The 16,353-nt window shown below is 41.2% G+C and overlaps 3 protein-coding genes across 8 annotated transcripts in view; 2 read left to right on the top strand and 1 right to left on the bottom strand.

Moving 5' to 3' along the window:
- The first annotated feature begins 1,177 nt into the window (after positions 1 to 1,177).
- si:dkey-196h17.9 (exocyst complex component 3) lies at positions 1,178 to 5,579 on the top strand. Its single transcript, XM_053845223.1, has 11 exons — positions 1,178 to 1,304; positions 1,590 to 1,998; positions 2,215 to 2,332; positions 2,881 to 2,985; positions 3,226 to 3,326; positions 3,397 to 3,582; positions 3,686 to 3,812; positions 3,881 to 3,985; positions 4,489 to 4,641; positions 4,706 to 4,833; positions 5,002 to 5,579. Exons 1-11 carry the CDS (start codon positions 1,244 to 1,246, stop codon positions 5,087 to 5,089), a joined length of 1,581 nt encoding a protein of 526 aa, XP_053701198.1. The 5' UTR covers positions 1,178 to 1,243; the 3' UTR covers positions 5,090 to 5,579.
- A 1,134-nt stretch (positions 5,580 to 6,713) lies between these two features.
- On the top strand, positions 6,714 to 10,848 carry LOC128747040 (protein pop-1-like). 3 transcript variants are annotated; one of them, XR_008412625.1, is made up of 6 exons: positions 6,714 to 6,790; positions 7,086 to 7,371; positions 7,476 to 7,519; positions 7,601 to 7,663; positions 7,752 to 10,300; positions 10,483 to 10,848. XR_008412625.1 is itself a non-coding variant. In XM_053844563.1 (6 exons), exons 2-6 carry the CDS (start codon positions 7,291 to 7,293, stop codon positions 10,579 to 10,581), a joined length of 438 nt encoding a protein of 145 aa, XP_053700538.1. In that variant the 5' UTR covers positions 6,714 to 6,790; positions 7,086 to 7,290; the 3' UTR covers positions 10,582 to 10,848. The 3 variants fall into 3 exon arrangements, 2 of the variants coding, with proteins under 2 accessions (XP_053700538.1, XP_053700539.1); XM_053844563.1 differs by having other exon boundaries at positions 7,752 to 7,902; XM_053844564.1 differs by lacking the exon at positions 10,483 to 10,848 and having other exon boundaries at positions 7,752 to 7,902; positions 10,213 to 10,412.
- A 1,588-nt stretch (positions 10,849 to 12,436) lies between these two features.
- LOC128747035 (neuronal PAS domain-containing protein 3) overlaps positions 12,437 to 16,353 on the bottom strand; it is a 43,776-nt gene continuing 39,859 nt past the window's right edge. For all 4 annotated transcript variants that reach the window (XM_053844554.1, XM_053844555.1, XM_053844556.1 and 1 more), the window contains one exon: positions 12,437 to 16,350. In XM_053844554.1, the coding sequence (XP_053700529.1) occupies positions 14,867 to 16,350 (1,484 nt within the window). In that variant the 3' untranslated portion in view covers positions 12,437 to 14,866. The remainder of the gene's footprint in view (positions 16,351 to 16,353) is intronic.

The raw sequence follows: 16,353 nt of genomic DNA, 5'->3' as shown, positions 1-16,353 counted from the left end.
GATAATGAAAAATTAAATCAATAAAAATGAAATATAGATTAAACAGCCGGGAGGTACTATAAACAATTGAAATTGATTGAAATTTAATAAGTTTGTTAATTAAATAATTACATTTCAATTCAAGAAAAGCTACTGTAAAAATATAAGTATCAAGCTTTTGATAATAGTAATCATGGAGTAGAAAGGTGTTCCTAGTCTGACTATTCAGGCTATTCTGAACTATCAACTACAGCAGAGGTGGGCAATTAAATTTCCCAAGGGGCCGGGTTATATATTGTGACCGTTGAGAAGGGCCGTCAAACACAAAGAGAGGAGGACAAGAGAAAATTGAAAATAAAAATCATGTGTGATTATGAATCTACACTGTAAAAATGAATAGAAACTGTTGGTTTGTTGTGTTTTATTTAATTTAAACCACATTCCATTTAAAGATTGTCAATGTGGCTCATACATTTCAAAATTTGCTTTCAATTCTGATGTATTTTAAGGGACAAGAAATACTCCTAAAATAGCCAACGGAAAAGATTTAGAAAAATAATTAAGCAAGAAAGTTATGTTTCAGTTACTTCATAATAAACAAAAAACAATCCATAAGACAAAATGTCAGAGACAACAACAATGTCAGTTTTATAGTTTTGCTCTGACTCCAGGAGGGCCACATAAATACAGTCAAAGGGCCGCATTTGGCCCCCGGGCCGCACTTTGCCCAGGTCTGAACTACAGCGTGAGGTTCAGGTTTTCAGGGGAATTCCTTTCTTGTTGTGCAGGTCTGAGCAGGTGCGCTCTGTCTGTAACTTCCAACGGGATTGCCCGCAATTACTCACATTCGAATTGGGTACAACACCCACACAAAAAATCCTCACAGATTCAAGGAAACAAGGAATTTATAAGAAGAAGATCCTACTCACGTCACGCAGGTCAAGCTTGAACACATCTCTCACCCCTATTCGCCTGGTACAAGTGAGCGCAGATTCAACAGTTTCTCAACAGCTATCTCAAAGTGAGCCATAAAAATGCCATTTCAAAGGCATGATAACTGATATTTTGTTATTGCCACTGAAGATTATTGCGGCGATAGATAGGAGCGAAAGTTTAAATGGATGGGATGAAAGTGAAAGTGAAGGTTTTAGACAAACCCCGCCTTAATTGAAATCCGTACGGATATATATTCACGCAGCAACAAACAAACACAGAGCTTCTGCGAGGGCAACGTAGTGTCTGCTGAGGATAAAGCTGCATCGAGATGGCTCTAAACAAGAAACGCAGTCTCATGGACAGCATTTTAAGGAAGAACAATAATGGACGTAAGAGATTTTCATTCATTATACCTTAAAGAGCGACACTGTTTGTGTTGATATTTCCACCATGCCCACGCAAAACTACCCAACCCTCAACCCACCTGTGTGTACTAATAGCGCTTAATCTCTAACCTCTGAGCATTGGATTTTATGTTGTTCAATACTACCGTGCTGCTTAGTCCAGAAACAAACCTCCTGATATATCACAGATATGTCTCAGCCAGCCTCAGGTTAAGCTGCTGTAATGTTTGGCAAGCAAAACATTGATAATGAAAGTTATGTGCATGACAGGTCCCAACCAAGAGGAGAATAGGCCAAGGAACAGTGCTGACCAACCAGAAGAAGACCACACTCAGGACAAGGACATCCCATTGGACCTTGCCATTCTTCTCAAGCTGCCCAGGGAGAATCCAAACCGGGAAACAGATGGGCAGCTCATTGACACACATGTCAATCAACAATTCAAAGAGATGGGAGAGAAATTTGACACAAACCTTCCACAGCATCTCCGAGCTCTTCATACACAAACACTTGAGGAGCTTTTGAGAGTCACACCGAGCCTGGATGCAGTTAGGCTGGGATATTGGTTGGACAGCTACCACCGTAAGATGTTTATCCACCTCCACGATCTACTGCAGGAGAGCAGCACGGTGCAGCATCTGCTGCTCCTCTTTAAATGGGTCCTGCAGACATACCTGAGGTATTAAAGATGAGTGGATACGTGTTTGTGTACTGGCATATGCTGCTTTCCTCTCACATCTCTCACGAGCAGCACTGCTTCTCTCAATTCGAGCTGTCGTAATCAGAATCAGAAACTAAGCTTACTAACACTAGTAGGCAGCACTAGTAGGATCCTTTAGGTTCCCTAAAGTTCCTTAAATTTCTCACTTGTGTTTTTACCTTTGTAATTTCTCAGCCAGGATCTGCTTGGACACCCAGACCTTCAGAAAGTGGACCTTCCAAAAACTGTCGATCTCATGTTGATGACAGAATGGACCTTACTTGCGAAAGAAAAATTCTCAGCAACAGTAAAGGTGAGAGAATAACATTTCTATATTGAGATTATGTGACTATTTTGTGTGGTATGTTACTTAACAAATGCAGCAAATCAAGTACATCAAGTGGTCATAATTGTGTGCCTCAAAAGCTTAGAACCACAACACTCCACAGGGCAGTGCAGAAAAATAGACACTAAAATCTGGCAGTGAGGACTGGGAATCCGTCTTTACTTAAATTATGTGTCGAGATATTTACATCTTTATTAAAAAAACGTTGTGTTATGGCCTTACATTTTGTAATAATAGCAAATATTATATACAACTTTAAAAGTGAATTGTGCAACCATGGGTCTAGAATGAGAAAAACCTGAATTAATTAATTAATTAATGCAGTACTAGGTGAGAGACAAGTGTCCAAACAACATAAGAAATCTATCTAATGTTAAGGTAGGAGGCAGAAGTTAGTTATGCACTACGATGGGAAATTGCTCTAAATTTTAGTTTGGCTATTCACCTGCACTATGTATCTTTCTATGGAGTAGTATGATATTTGACTTGACTTACATGTTGTGTCTTACTCACAGGCGGAAGTGGGTGGGTCTCTGAGTAAAATCCTACAATATGACCATGAGCAGAAAAGCTGTGATAACGTGGAAGCGTTTAATGCGCTACATGTGGATGTCATCCAGGTAAGCTTTCTCCTCCTGTTTATAGCACCTACAAGACATGCAATTCAATAGGTGGTTTACACTGAACTGAGGTATGGCCTACATTTACGACAAGTCATAAATGTCAATGTATTTCCTTTACACGCATGGATAGTTTGCCATATCAGCCAGTTTCTGTGCATTAATTTCATGTTTTCAGAATTTCTTTTTATTTTGCATTCAACAACTAACAACTAATCTTATCTAAATGGTCTTTCTAAGTGTATCCAAGCGATTCCAGAAGAGGCTAAAAAAATCGGCAGCTGCCTTTTCAATAAGACAGTGCACGTTTGCTTCCAGGAGCTCTATGAGTTTGTAAATGGGTGAGTTTTCTATTTTCTATTTACAGAACTGCATTTCTGCTTTATTTAACTTTATTTTTTGTTGTCGTAGGATTTCCACTGATGATGCTGGATTTCTTCGAAAAAAATCTGAAATGACAAAAGCTAAAACCATACATTGCTTTTGTTGGTGGAAGATTTACACTGACTATGTTCCACTTCTTGGAAATAAATCTGAAATGACTAAAGCTGAAATGATACAGTTCATGAGGACTTTGACATTTTGCCAACAAATCAAGTGAGTCGATTATCATCGATAACTACTAACTAATTAATGTGTGTATTTCTTTGTATTGTATTTGAAGTTTGATATTTACCCTCCATATACGTGTGTGTCTCAGGAAGTATGTGGAGGACGTAGGCCACAGTGTCCAAGCAGCTCTCAAACAGAAAATAATAACCCAAGTCGACAGCTTGAAGGACATCACCATGACGCTTCTGGGGGAAAACATCACCATTTTCTTGCAGGTAATGTCAACATTTCTTGATGTTTTTCTGTTTCATATTGTAATGTCTCTGACTCTGTTTCATTTAAGGAGCACTTAAAGAAATATTTCACGTCCTGGAGGCGACAATCCTACTTCACTGAAGCAATTACTATGCTTTTTCCAACCGAAGTCTATTGCTCAGAGGTGCAGACGGTATGACAATCCTCACACTCGCAATTTTGTTAAATCTTGGTACTTCATACGGGAGCTTCTTGACAACACGCTGACTGTACATACTATGAAACAAATACTAAAATATAGAGGACAATTTTGAAAAACATATAACACTACTAACACAGCGGCAATGCAGCGTTTACGCTTCAATTGGAATGTCAACTGTCTCCATCGAGTGGCTACACTGAAGAACTACAATTTTGAACGATTTGACTTGGAAATAGTTTCGTTCATTTTTGTGAACGTGACTCAATCTGGTTGAGACAAATGAAATGATCACTCAATTTGATTCCAGATTTAAAATTACACAACAGATGGACGCGCTAGAGACTATAGCGAGAAACAGCGCCACTCACAGGACTAACATGAGTACTACATCGTATTCAACTTCATGTCTACCCCACTGACTAAATGAATGGATGCACTTGAACATGATCTTTGATTAAACAGCGATCTAATAATTTTTTTTACATTGATGTTAGCGGGTGGTGAATGAGATGTACAAGCTGACGGCACCGCTGTATCTCAAGCATCTTGTCAAACACAAAAAACAACTGAAAAAAAGGTGGAGCAGTAACATTCAACAAGCAGTGAAAGACGACGCTGAGCAGCTTCATAGCGCCATGTTGACTCTGGTGAGACAATATGACCTTTTCTGATGGCATCACTAGCTTATTTTCGTTTCTCTTTCTGTATTAGGCTGATGATGTGGAACAGTTCAACGTCCCACTGATTCACGCCTCAGAATTGTTGCAGCCCGGACACATAGACGGGAAAAAAATGGATGTCGCGATGATGTCCAAGGAGTGCATGCAACAATCGATGGGGTACTTGCTGTTTCGTTTCTAAAATCCACCATTCAATTTTCACAACCTCAAAAGTACTATAAAATGTTGTTGCTTCACTGTAATTACCTGATTACTCCATCAAGTAAAAAAACATCCTAATTATATTTTTAAACTGTTTGCTGTGTCCTGCTCCTCTGGTTCTTTCAGAGAGGTTCTACAGCTGATTCCAGACCTACTGAAAATGGCTGGACTCTCCAGGGACCAAAGACAGGAAGTACTGAATGCCCGCTCCTAGCCTGTGGACCAGTTTCTTGGGGTGCTCTGATCTGCGATTTGATTATTTTTATTATCTTTTTTATTTCTCCTCTCAGACATTGGTGGTAGCTATCATATATTCAAGTCATCTATTGTTCCTCTTCCCTCTGGCAGGAGGCTACGGTCCATCCAGACCAGAACCTCCCGTCACAGGAACAGCTTCTTTCCCTCGGCCGTCAGACTGTTAAATTCGTGAACAGCCTTGTTGTTATGTTATTCTATTTATTTTATTTTATTTGTTTTTTGTTGCACTTTATTCCAAGGCACTTTCCTAGTCAGTGGGCTCCCCACTGACCATGGCAATAAATTTGATTCTGATTCTGATTTAAATGACATAACAATTCTGAAAAAAAAGTACTTTGTTTGTTCTAAAAAATGCACTATGTTTGTGTCTTTTTGCTTGCTAATTTTGTTGTTTTCTGGAGTGTTTTTTTTTTATTTTTTTTAAAAATGTAAAACAGAAAATAAAATTGTTGAAAACTACTTTGAAAAGTGGACTTGCACAATGGTTCGACAGTGCCTCAGGTGGTAGAGTGGGTTGTCCAATAATCAAGCGTTGAGATTTCAAATTCAAGATATAAACGTTATTCATCTGACTCCAACATTCTTGGAAGAGGTAATGACATTATTACGAACTTTTATCAAGCTCAGCCTTAGTTGTTAGAAAACCAAAAAAGGCAGCCAAAATCAATACAAAATTAGTTCATAACCTTGAAAGATAAACTTGGGCCATTCATCCCTCCAATTTTGTAATTCAAACAAGACTTCCATCGAGCAAAAATGTTCTCCAAGTAAATTATGTGTACTACATGCTAACTACAGTTTAAAATATCATAAGTTTGACAGGTTACATAAATATATACCCGTTGTTTTACTTTGATGCAGAACACCCCTGAAGAGTAATGCACCCTGACTGAATATTGATACATGAATACTGAATATATTTACTGTAAATTGGCTGATGAACGGCGATGAAGTTGCGTGGATGGAACATGATTTAATTTAGAGTACACTGCCATCTGCTGGACACTTGCGATAAACAGGAAAATACGTCCAATTTCGAACGATATTAAATAAGAACCAGATAATTATTTAATAGTGTTTGATAATCATTTTAACTTAATTTAGATTTTTATTTTAGTCATGATTTGACAGCTGGGTGACGTCATCATTCCCGCGAAATGCCGACTGATGTTAGCTCCAATCCAGGTTAACGTCCGAACATTACGCGGTTATTAAAGCAAAACGTCAAAAACAAATGCAAAACATTTCGAGACATGCCTGGTGTTATGAATGTCGTCTTACATTTCCCCGAAAGCTGCATAGCTAATTCCTCAAATAACAAAGTTAAATGGGTGATAGGGGGTGCTAATGATGCTAGCGGTGATGGCTCACGAGATTAAGAGACGAAAACAAAACGTCCAAACATGTTCACTGAAACTGGAGATGAAAACGTTCACTTACCAATCCAAGACATCGTTTCAAACCGCTTCAAACAAACCTGCGAACACCTGTTCGCTCCAGTAGATGGCGTCGATGACGTGCTACAGCGGGAAGCTTCTGATTGGCTGATGCAGGCGCGCGCCGATGCCATTTTGGAACTGCCTTTATTGCGTCAGTAACGAGAACATATAAATACGCAGTGCATCGCCAATTATCCACATTTCGCGTCAAACCTATGGTGAGTATGTGTTTGCTTCTTATCTTTTGACTTCCACACAGATTCCACTCCACATGAATTTTCCACCGTCAGACTCTTCTGAAACAGCAGCGGATCCGCCGTTACCGTTTGTGTTTACATCATGTCAGTTGGTTGTTTTAAATAATGTGAAAGAATCACGCTGACGTAACATATCTCCATGAAGTCAAAGCCTTGCGTTCACTTAATAAGGCTGAAATGAGCTACATATCAGCACCATCTTCATCCGGATATATTGTGAATGTCACCTTGTTGATGCTTTCATTCTTTTACGCAGGATAAATCAGAAAATGGCAAATAACGTTCCACGTGAGTTGGACAGCTCAGAGCTGCAAATGATCCACTCTCTGCTTGAGGACATGCTTGGGGACTTTCCAACATTTCCTGAGGAACCACTGAGCAGCAACCATGTTTGCTAAGGCCTCAACACAGGGCCATATCCCTATGAGCCATGTGAACCACTGGCTGGGTATGAACCCTATATGTACCCCAAGTCAACTGGCCCCTGCTTGGCACCACTGGACAACATGTATTGTCTTCCAGGTGCTATTTTCCTGGACCAGGTGAGTGACTGATCAGATCTGTGCTGTAAATCATGAAATGATAATCTGCCCTCCTCTTTCAGAGAGAGAGACGCTGTTGTATTGACGTCTGTTTTCCTCTCCAGATTGAGAATCAGCCTCCTCTACACAATGTCAGCGTGCATTCATCGTAAGTGTCACATAATATTTGTAATTTTTGTTTCTTTGTTTATTTTTTAGATCTAAAATCCACCTTTCCTTTTCATTCTAGCAACCAAGACAAGCAAACAAACCGTGTTCCCAAGCCTTCTCCACCTCAGTCCTCCACCTCCAAGTTTGTTTCTTCTCTGACCTTGAACGTTTATATTTCTAAATGTATCTGTTGAAATTGATCTCATGAAAATCATGTGATGCTTTTCCAGACAGCAACATTGTGGAGCGGTAAAAAAAGAGCCGTACGTTAAAAGACCTCCAAATGCGTTTATGGTCTTCATGAGGGAGAACAGACACAACATATCTCAGACCCTGAAGCCCAAGCACAGTGTGGAGGCCAACACCATCCTGGGACAGATGGTTAGTGTTAATACTGCGCTCATCAATCACCTGGCAAAAGTGATCTCATACTTTATTATTTAGCTGAAGTTATCGTATATCATATTTATTCTTTTTAAAGAAATGAAGTACTGAACACTTTGGTTTGAATGCAGTGCTAAATATATTTATATACATGAAAAAATGTAAATGCGGTAGAAAAGGCGATACATAATGTCGGTCCTCCAAGAGGTGGAATTTTTTCTTAAACGTGGACAGAGCACCATCAAGCCCATGAGTGAGATGGAATGGTTATAGTGTAAAGATTTAGAACATACTGCCCTCTGACGGCCAGCGATTACAACGAATCTAAAAATATTCCCAAAAGTTTTTGAATACTATTCATTGCTATTTACTGGTGAAAGAAAGAAAAAACGAGAGTAAAATGAAACAATTTATTCATTCACTAAATAGAAGGACAGAAAATTAGACAGATGGCGTGAATAGAGCACATTGTTGACTGGGGTGAAACCACATTCACAGACTTAAACTGAGAAATGATCAAGCACCAGAGCGTCAATCATAAGAGTAGAGATCAACAAACTGAGCACAGGAGCGAGCCATAATGGGGCAAGGTCACAGAGTTAGAGATGGGAGGAAACAAGATATGAATTGACAAAAAATGTAAAAATGAAAATATTAACTATATTAGGTTGATTCCAAATGTGATTCTACACAAAATCTAAAATATTATTCAGAAAATGTTGGTGTCATGAATCATTTTTCCATGATTGAACTTTAACCTGCATCAGAAAACAACAAGCACAAAAGTATAATTGGGAACCAGATAGTAAAATGTCTTTTTAGTTCATGTAAACCTTTTCTCTCAGCCTTAAATCTAAATTAGCTTGTACTTTACAATTGTGATGATGGAGATTATGATGAGTCAGTGCATTCGGATAATGATGCACAAGACAAAACAGTGCTCCTCAGCTGACAAACTCGGCGGACAGTCGGCGTGTGTAGCGGACAGAACGCACCTTCAGTTCGTGGTAGCACTGGACAAAGCTGTGGTATATAAAGGTGATGGGCAGAGCAAGGAGAACAATGCCACTCACAACACAGAAGCCCCCCAAAATACGTCCCGCAACAGTCACTGGGTACATGTCGCCGTAGCCCACTGTGGTCATGGAAATGATCACCCACCAACTGGCAGCGGGAATGCTACTGTAGTCTTGGTTTCCTTGCTCCAACAACTGGGCCAGTGCGCTAAAGATGGCCATGGCTACGCAAATAAAGACCAGGAGCATCACCATCTCACGGTAGCAGCGCCTCAGAGTGAGGCCGAGCGTCTGCAGACCCAGGAAGTGCCGGGCGAGCTTGATCACCCAGAAGATCCGCATGATGCGAAGCACCCTCAGCGTGACGCCAGCCCTCTGAAGCTGCGAGTTTTCCCCGGTCAGGGTTGTCATGATGACTGAGATGTAATATGGCATGATGGCCAGCAGGTCAATTATGTTGAGGGGGCGTCGCATAAATTCACACTTATCTCGAGACACCAAAAACCGGCCTGTACATTCCACTGTGAACCATCCGATACACACTGCCTCGATGATCCTGGAGGAGACGACAAGATTAATAAGAGTTATATAGTCTCATTGATGCACGGCACTGTACCTGTGTTGGTTCAGCGTCTCGGCTGCCTTCCACTCAGGTAATGTGCTGGCACAAAGCATGACCATGGAGATGAGGACAAACATCACTGAGACAGAGGCCAGGACCTGCGCTGCCAGTGAGGACGTGGGTTCCTCAAAAGTTTCTCGAATTCTGTCAAGCCAGTGATGCTGCGGATCCTCATGTGCTCTCGGCACGACCTCAGGAAAGAAGTGCACAAAGTAGTCAGACATGCAGTGGTCAAGCCGACGTTGGCAGCAGGGCTGAAGGTCGGCGCTCTCCAGACCCCAGTAGAGCATCTCGTTGTAGAAGGACAGCTCACACATGTGCGGGATGAATCGCAGTTTTCCATGCTGAAGATAAGACACGATGAAACCGAAAGCTTCTGAGTGACGGTCGAAAAAAAACTCATTACTTTCATGGTCATAGTCATCGCACACTTCCAGGAGTTCACTTTCGGATGCACATCGCTGTAACCGGCTGAGTCGAGTGAGAGGAAGTCTCTTCATTAGTTCTGCTGGGAAACAAAACCTGCGGCCGCCAACGTTCAGCGTACACAGACCGGCCAACTTCATCTTCAGGAGATTAGCGTCACAAAACATCTGTGCGGATGTCGAACCCTGCATAAAAGACAATAAGAGGAACAGAAAAATACTTGTGTTTTGTTATTTGTTTTAGTGAAAACGACAGATTGTAAGGATGAATCTGCATCATCAGCAACCCAATAGAAGCTCTGTTGCCACCATAATGTGCAAGAAATATTGAGGTAATAAATATATGGGCATTTTTTCAATAAACACGCTCCGTGTGTCTTTCTACTTCCGGGTTAAAGTGAAAAAAAAAAACAACTACACATAAACTGGACAGAACTGACGACAAAGAATTACTATTACACCTTGCTCCATTGCTCTGGCAAGTAAAAATGAAAATATTTATTTTTTATTGCAGTTTTCAGCTCCATTCATGTCTCCGTTGATTGACGCAAGCTCTGCCTTTGACCAAACAGAGAAAAGGAGGCGTGGAATCGTGAGCTTAACTGACAGATGAGCATTGAGAAATCATACTTATCCAGAACGTAAAATGAAATTAATGCCACAACATTCTGTTTTGCGATTTAGCATTAAAAAATACTGAAATTAGTAAGCAATTGTAAAACATACGTGTTTAAAAAGTTACATAACACTATTTTTATCTTCACCTTCTCTAGTTGAGTGAAAAAATATCTTCATCTGTCTAATGTTGGCAAAGTGAATTCATCCTCTACACCACAAGCTCAAATCACCTCTCTGTGTTGTTTGACATACATTTGATATCCCTGAGTTCTATTATCCTATGGATCAAATTTCTTACAGTAAACACATGAATTTTCATAACAGCTAATAAGCAGTTTGTAATGTTTCATTAACGCTATGATAATAGAATGAACAAATGAATAGACATTATAAACTCACCTTGTCTGAACCCCAGTCCCGAACTTTCATGTCTCCTCTTCTCAAAGACACATTCACATGTTCATCCTGAAGACTGAGGAGCAAGAGAGCAAGAGAGACTGGTTGCCATGGAGACTACAGATATGTCCCTCCTACATGTTCCCCTCGTCCTATTATACTTCCTCCTGTTGCTTGCCCTCTTGCTGCCCTTTCCTATACTTATTTTAATCCATAATTTTATATGAGAAATAGTGACCAAATGCACAGAACAACATTAAGACTGAAATCAGTTGGCGCATAGCAAAAAAGAATCGCCGTGACCTTCAGCGTTCACTGTTTCACAAGTTTGTCTCGTCGTCATGACAACAGGAGTTCTCATCTGACTCAGTGAAGAAGTGAGACTGAAGAAATTTGACACCAGAGCAATTCCTTAGATTTCTGTCATGTACGTATACACACTAACATATGTTGTGTTTGTGACTTCGCCAGTACAAAGTGAATCCAGAAGAAAAGGAATGGAATTAGGACCTAAACTTTCCACACACTGACACATGCTTTACTTTGTTTGCATTCCACAGAAAGTTGTGCAAGGGGTGGGGTCGGTGCAGAGGTTCCACAGGTGAACAGGCGAGAGGATCTGGGGAACGGAGAAAGCTAGTCAGCGATGGTGCGCTGTTAGCTGGAGCTGGAGCTCTGACAATAAACCTGTCACAGATCAGCGGTGGAAAGTGACTCCAGTTCACCCAAAAAAACTACATTTTGTCATCTAAATATTGAACAAGAGGTGCATGTGTCATGTTTGAACTGAGTTACAGTTTGATAGGACGTGTTTATTCCCTAATACACAGACATCGCTGTGAATACATGACCTTCCTGCAGATGCTGAAGCCCAAGATCACCAGCTTTTAATGCATGTTCAGAAGAGCAGGGATGGGACATTAAATATCCTGTCCTTTATATACTGTGACTATTGTGGCAGAAGAAAAATCTAACTTTTGTTATATACATATACATTTCAATACATCTCCTGATGGCCATGGGGGAAAGTGACACGATGAGTCATATGTCAAACAGAAGACATGATGCAATTTAGAAACACATTTGGAATACATTTTATTATGATTATGGCACTTGTAAGATGATCAAAACCAGCTTACAGAAAGACGTGGGTAAGTGGTATGGCGCTAGTAAACTTACAAAAGAACTGCTGCAAAATGAGTAATGCACAATACAGAAGTTCTAAGCTGAATAAAAAAATAGAAATGTAGCTTTTTTTTAGATATTTAATTGGTTGTCTGTATGACACTGTTGATCACAAGAGGTTCCGTTGAACTCTCCGTTGAACTACTTGGCACCAGCTTCTGTAAAAGAATCGGCATGAAGAAATGGCGACAGGGACATTGTTTTCACAGTCAAATGACTTTCAGTGTTCATGATTTCGAAACACAATGTATTTTGACAGCAGCTGTAAGTAAGATCTTGAAGCTTTAATCACAAACAAAGTTAAAAATTTTCTACATAGAACACAGAAATAACATTTGAACAGTGTTCGTCACATGTGGGTGTATTTCTTGGTTCCGTTTGGGGAATCTTTTCGCAGAATTCCACGACATTCATAAATTTTGACTTCGTGATGGGTTTTGAGGGTGAAATAAATATAAAAAGAGGAAACATCACAAAGTTTTTTTTAGACAAACCAACCTCACACACAATCGTAGTCTTACAAAAATATATTTACAGTGGAGTCTTTTTTCCTTGTAATAATATTTTATAATATTTCATTTTTATATTATGCATGTAAATATGTATGTAAGCCTGTGAACCATTTTTTTTTTGTTTGTTTTTGTTTAAAGAGGGAGCGTTACATTCAAAGGCAACCAATGAAATACACCCAATGCACAGAGGAAGCCCAAAGGGATTCTGGGAAATGTTTCACAACTGAGGCTTTGTAGTATTTTCAGGACATTTGGCTGTGTAATCTAAAAAGCTACTTTAGGCTTCTTCTCTGCACAACTATCCAGTAAAAACTTGATCGCTTCCTCAAAATTTGTAAACACTAGAAACTGTAATTCCCAGAATTCCTTGGTGGCAAAAAACATGGCTCCAAAAACCTTTGAGCTAGTTAAATAGTCTTTTCATCGGAAAAGAGAATAGATAAAAAACTTCTTTTTTTAATCGGACGACACGACAGCGAAAAGTAATAGCAGAGAGGAAAACAGATCGGACACAAAAGAGACGACAAAAAAAGCGGAGAAAGAAATGGTGGACTCTACAAGCCTTTTGTTTGTTATTGCAAAGGCCACCGAACACTAAAAGTCACGAACCACCACTGGTTTCACTACAATTGCAGATAGAGAGAGATCAAGGCTGAGACAGAGGAAGGAAAGGGAGAGCCACTTTTTCGTGATTTAAATGAATCCGTTGACTCGGCCAGCTCTCCTGCCTGAACCGACTCCCCCACTAAAACAGCACAGAGAAGACGAAGGACAAAAACAGCGACGGTAGCTCAGTAAATATACTGCATATAGTAAACACACATAGAAGGAAGTCATGAAAGACGCTCCAACACCAGCGACACGAAACACATTGAACACGTTTTCACAGTTTAATCACATTGAACATGAGATTATGGGACGGAGAAGACAGCGTTGTCCAGTTAAAGAGACAACTGTTTCATTTTTAGACTTTCTCACGGCTCGGAGAAAAATATACACGAATGGAATCACAGTGCTTTTAAACACCAAACATGGAAGTCTATTTTTGGCTGAAGAGGAACAAAAGTATGTGGTTTTGTTTTGTTTCTTTTTACATCAAAGACACAAATCATATTTTCTTCACATTTAATTGATTGTTTTGGTAAATTGATTGAAAGCGTCACAATCTCATGTTGATATGTGTTTTTCTTACATTGATGGGATGGAAGAGAGTGGATTAGTATAGAAAATCTTGAGGAGGTGATTCTGGTCGAGGAAGTAGAAGACGAAAGAAGGACTTATATAAAAACATCAATCAAACAGGTACCGGTCAAGTTTTTAAACATTCTTTTTTTTTTTTCCTTTTTTAGCAGTGCTAGCTATTTAGCCTCAGTTTGACTGAGAATCACAGTTTAAAAATATAAAAATTAAAAACACCACTTCTTGCCAATCGTCTTGAGTTTCCTCCTGCTGGATGTTTTTCTTTTTCGATGAAGCAACTCGTTTCAAGGTTATTTCCTGAACATCAGAAGACAAAATGCATCTCCCTTTAAAGAAGAGTCGACGAGTCGTGGGCGGGTTTCTTTTACAGCACCCACATCAGCCAGCTGAATCAGGGTTACCGGAGGTCAGTAGCACCATGAGCGTGAACATTGCGATGGAAGCGACACGATGGAGGTCAGCTGTGACACCAGTGGTCATTTTTTTCTGAAATGCTAGAGCAAGCGGTGACATTCAAAACATCACAGGTTATTACCCGGTTTTGTAGATTGGCACGTTACATCTCGCCACTGAGAAACGCGTTGAGACGTGAGATCCAGCACAGATCTTCTCTCTCTCTTTTTAGTACTTGATCACATCAAGTCAACAAAAAAAAATTCCCTGCACTGTAGATACACAATCGGAACCTTCCCCGGCGCAACTCTGAGGCTCAAGCAGAGTCCTTGCCACACGTAGTCTTTTTTTTATAGCTAAATGATGAAGAATGAGGCGTTAAGGAGAGAGAAACCTTTTTTTGTCTTTGTGTCTTCACCCAACTTAAATGTTAAGATTCAAAGTGCTGAAGTGGAATATTCTGTTATCTCTTCTCTTTCTCACTGGAACACAGTGGTACACCATGGTGATAAAATATAAGTGCATTTTTAGGCAATTGATTTGACACAGTTGTTGATTTAGGAACACAGTAAAAACGGTCTTCAAGGTTTTGAATTAATCCTCCTTTTTCTCCAGGCTAGTCTGCGTGGTGTGAATCCCATTGCTGTAGACTGGAAAAGGTAATGTAGAGAAAAGACCCTCCGCCGTGGTGAAAACGTTTGCCGCGGTTTGCATCTGAGTTCCACCGGAGACCACCGGACTGTTGGCGAACGGCCCGGCAGCGACCGCCGCGGTCATGTTGAGCCGGTGAACGTGATGGTAAAGCATCTCCATGGGGGTTTTAGGGTCCAAGCTGAACCCTGAGTTGTCGAAGTTCATGCTCTGTGCCATAGCTAGTGTAACGTCTGCCGGCGCGTACCGGATGGTGCCGGTGGTGTAGACACGGGGTGCTGTCGTGCTGGTGGACGCCAGTGTCCCCGTCACTCGGTGGACCAGCGGAAGCACCACATTACCAGCTTGCAATCGCTGCAGGGTTTCCAGGTCCCCCGAGTACAGCAGTGAGGTGGAAGTCGTTGATGAAGATAAGGAGGAAGAGGAGGTGGTCGGTGTGCTCTTGTCCCTCGGAGACGCGGACAGAGGTGGAGACAAGGGGTCCACGGTGGAAGCTGAGGATGGAGGAGCTAAACTTACAGAGCCTGATGATGGAACAGAACATCCTTCATAAGACGGCTTCCTCCCTGATCCCCCCTCAGTTCCAGGCGGGGTGAGCACCGAGTCTGGAATTGACACCTGGAGAGACACCCCATTGTTGGTTGGGAAGTTCTTTTCAGGCCTAGAAGGAGCAGGTTTAGGGGTCATACTGTACGGGGACTCGTTCCTGGAGATTTCTCTGTTTGGTGGATAATTCCAGATGCTGCTGTCGTTGTCAAAATTGATGGGTTCCGCCATCTCCGTCTTGATTTTTAATACCGATGACGCTACGACTGTGCTGTTTGTGGAGGGGGAGGAGGTCAGCAGACTAGCAGGGTTAGGGGATGTGAGTAAGGAGTCGGCTAGTAGCCTGGTTTCACCCATGATGGAAGGACTGGGTGGCGTTGAGGAAAGACGAATTCTCTGACTCCTCGCTCGCTCCCATTTCTGCACCTTCCTCCTTTTCTGACACTTGGGCAGTTGACTTTCGCCATCCGGGCTGTGGCTGTTCTTCATCTCTCCATCGTCGTTTTCCTCGTCTTCATCCGAGGACATTCTTTGTGACTTGTGGAGCTGGGTTTCCTCCCCGTCGCCGTAATTCTCCACCTTGATATTGAGTCCGCTAGGGTCGCCAGGCGTGCACATGGTGTCCAGTTCTCCGAGTCCAGCCGAACTCTCCATCCCCTCTTCTCTTCCGCCTGCTTCCTGACCTTCTTCATCCGAAGGGCCGATGCTGTCGTCGCTATCCTGACTCTCCACGTTGCTGGAGCTGTTGCCTTCATCCTGATGTTTCAATTCTCTCTCGGAGGAGCAATACGATTGTCCCGACTGCTGACAGACGCCATCGTCCTGCAGTTCCTTGATCATCTCATTCTGGTGTCCCACTTTTGCTCCACACCTCTCAGTGTCTA

This window comes from Synchiropus splendidus, chromosome 16 (genome assembly GCF_027744825.2).
Source record: "Synchiropus splendidus isolate RoL2022-P1 chromosome 16, RoL_Sspl_1.0, whole genome shotgun sequence".
NCBI classification, from domain to species: domain Eukaryota; kingdom Metazoa; phylum Chordata; class Actinopteri; order Syngnathiformes; family Callionymidae; genus Synchiropus; species Synchiropus splendidus.
Note: the sequence above shows the minus strand (reverse complement) of the source record. Positions and strands in the feature narration are given on the sequence as shown.

Bases quoted from the DNA above. Each gene is read 5' to 3' on its own strand.
- si:dkey-196h17.9 (XM_053845223.1), top strand. From the start codon at position 1,244: ATGGCTCTAAACAAGAAACGCAGTCTCATGGACAGCATTTTAAGGAAG. The intron at 3,986-4,488 runs GTATGACAATCC...CATTGATGTTAG, and splicing joins ATTGCTCAGAGGTGCAGACG to CGGGTGGTGAATGAGATGTA. The intron at 4,642-4,705 runs GTGAGACAATAT...TTTCTGTATTAG, and splicing joins ATAGCGCCATGTTGACTCTG to GCTGATGATGTGGAACAGTT.
- LOC128747040 (XM_053844563.1), top strand. From the start codon at position 7,291: ATGTACCCCAAGTCAACTGGCCCCTGCTTGGCACCACTGGACAACATG. The intron at 7,664-7,751 runs GTTTGTTTCTTC...ATGCTTTTCCAG, and splicing joins CCTCAGTCCTCCACCTCCAA to ACAGCAACATTGTGGAGCGG. The intron at 7,903-10,482 runs GTTAGTGTTAAT...TTTTTATTGCAG, and splicing joins ACACCATCCTGGGACAGATG to TTTTCAGCTCCATTCATGTC.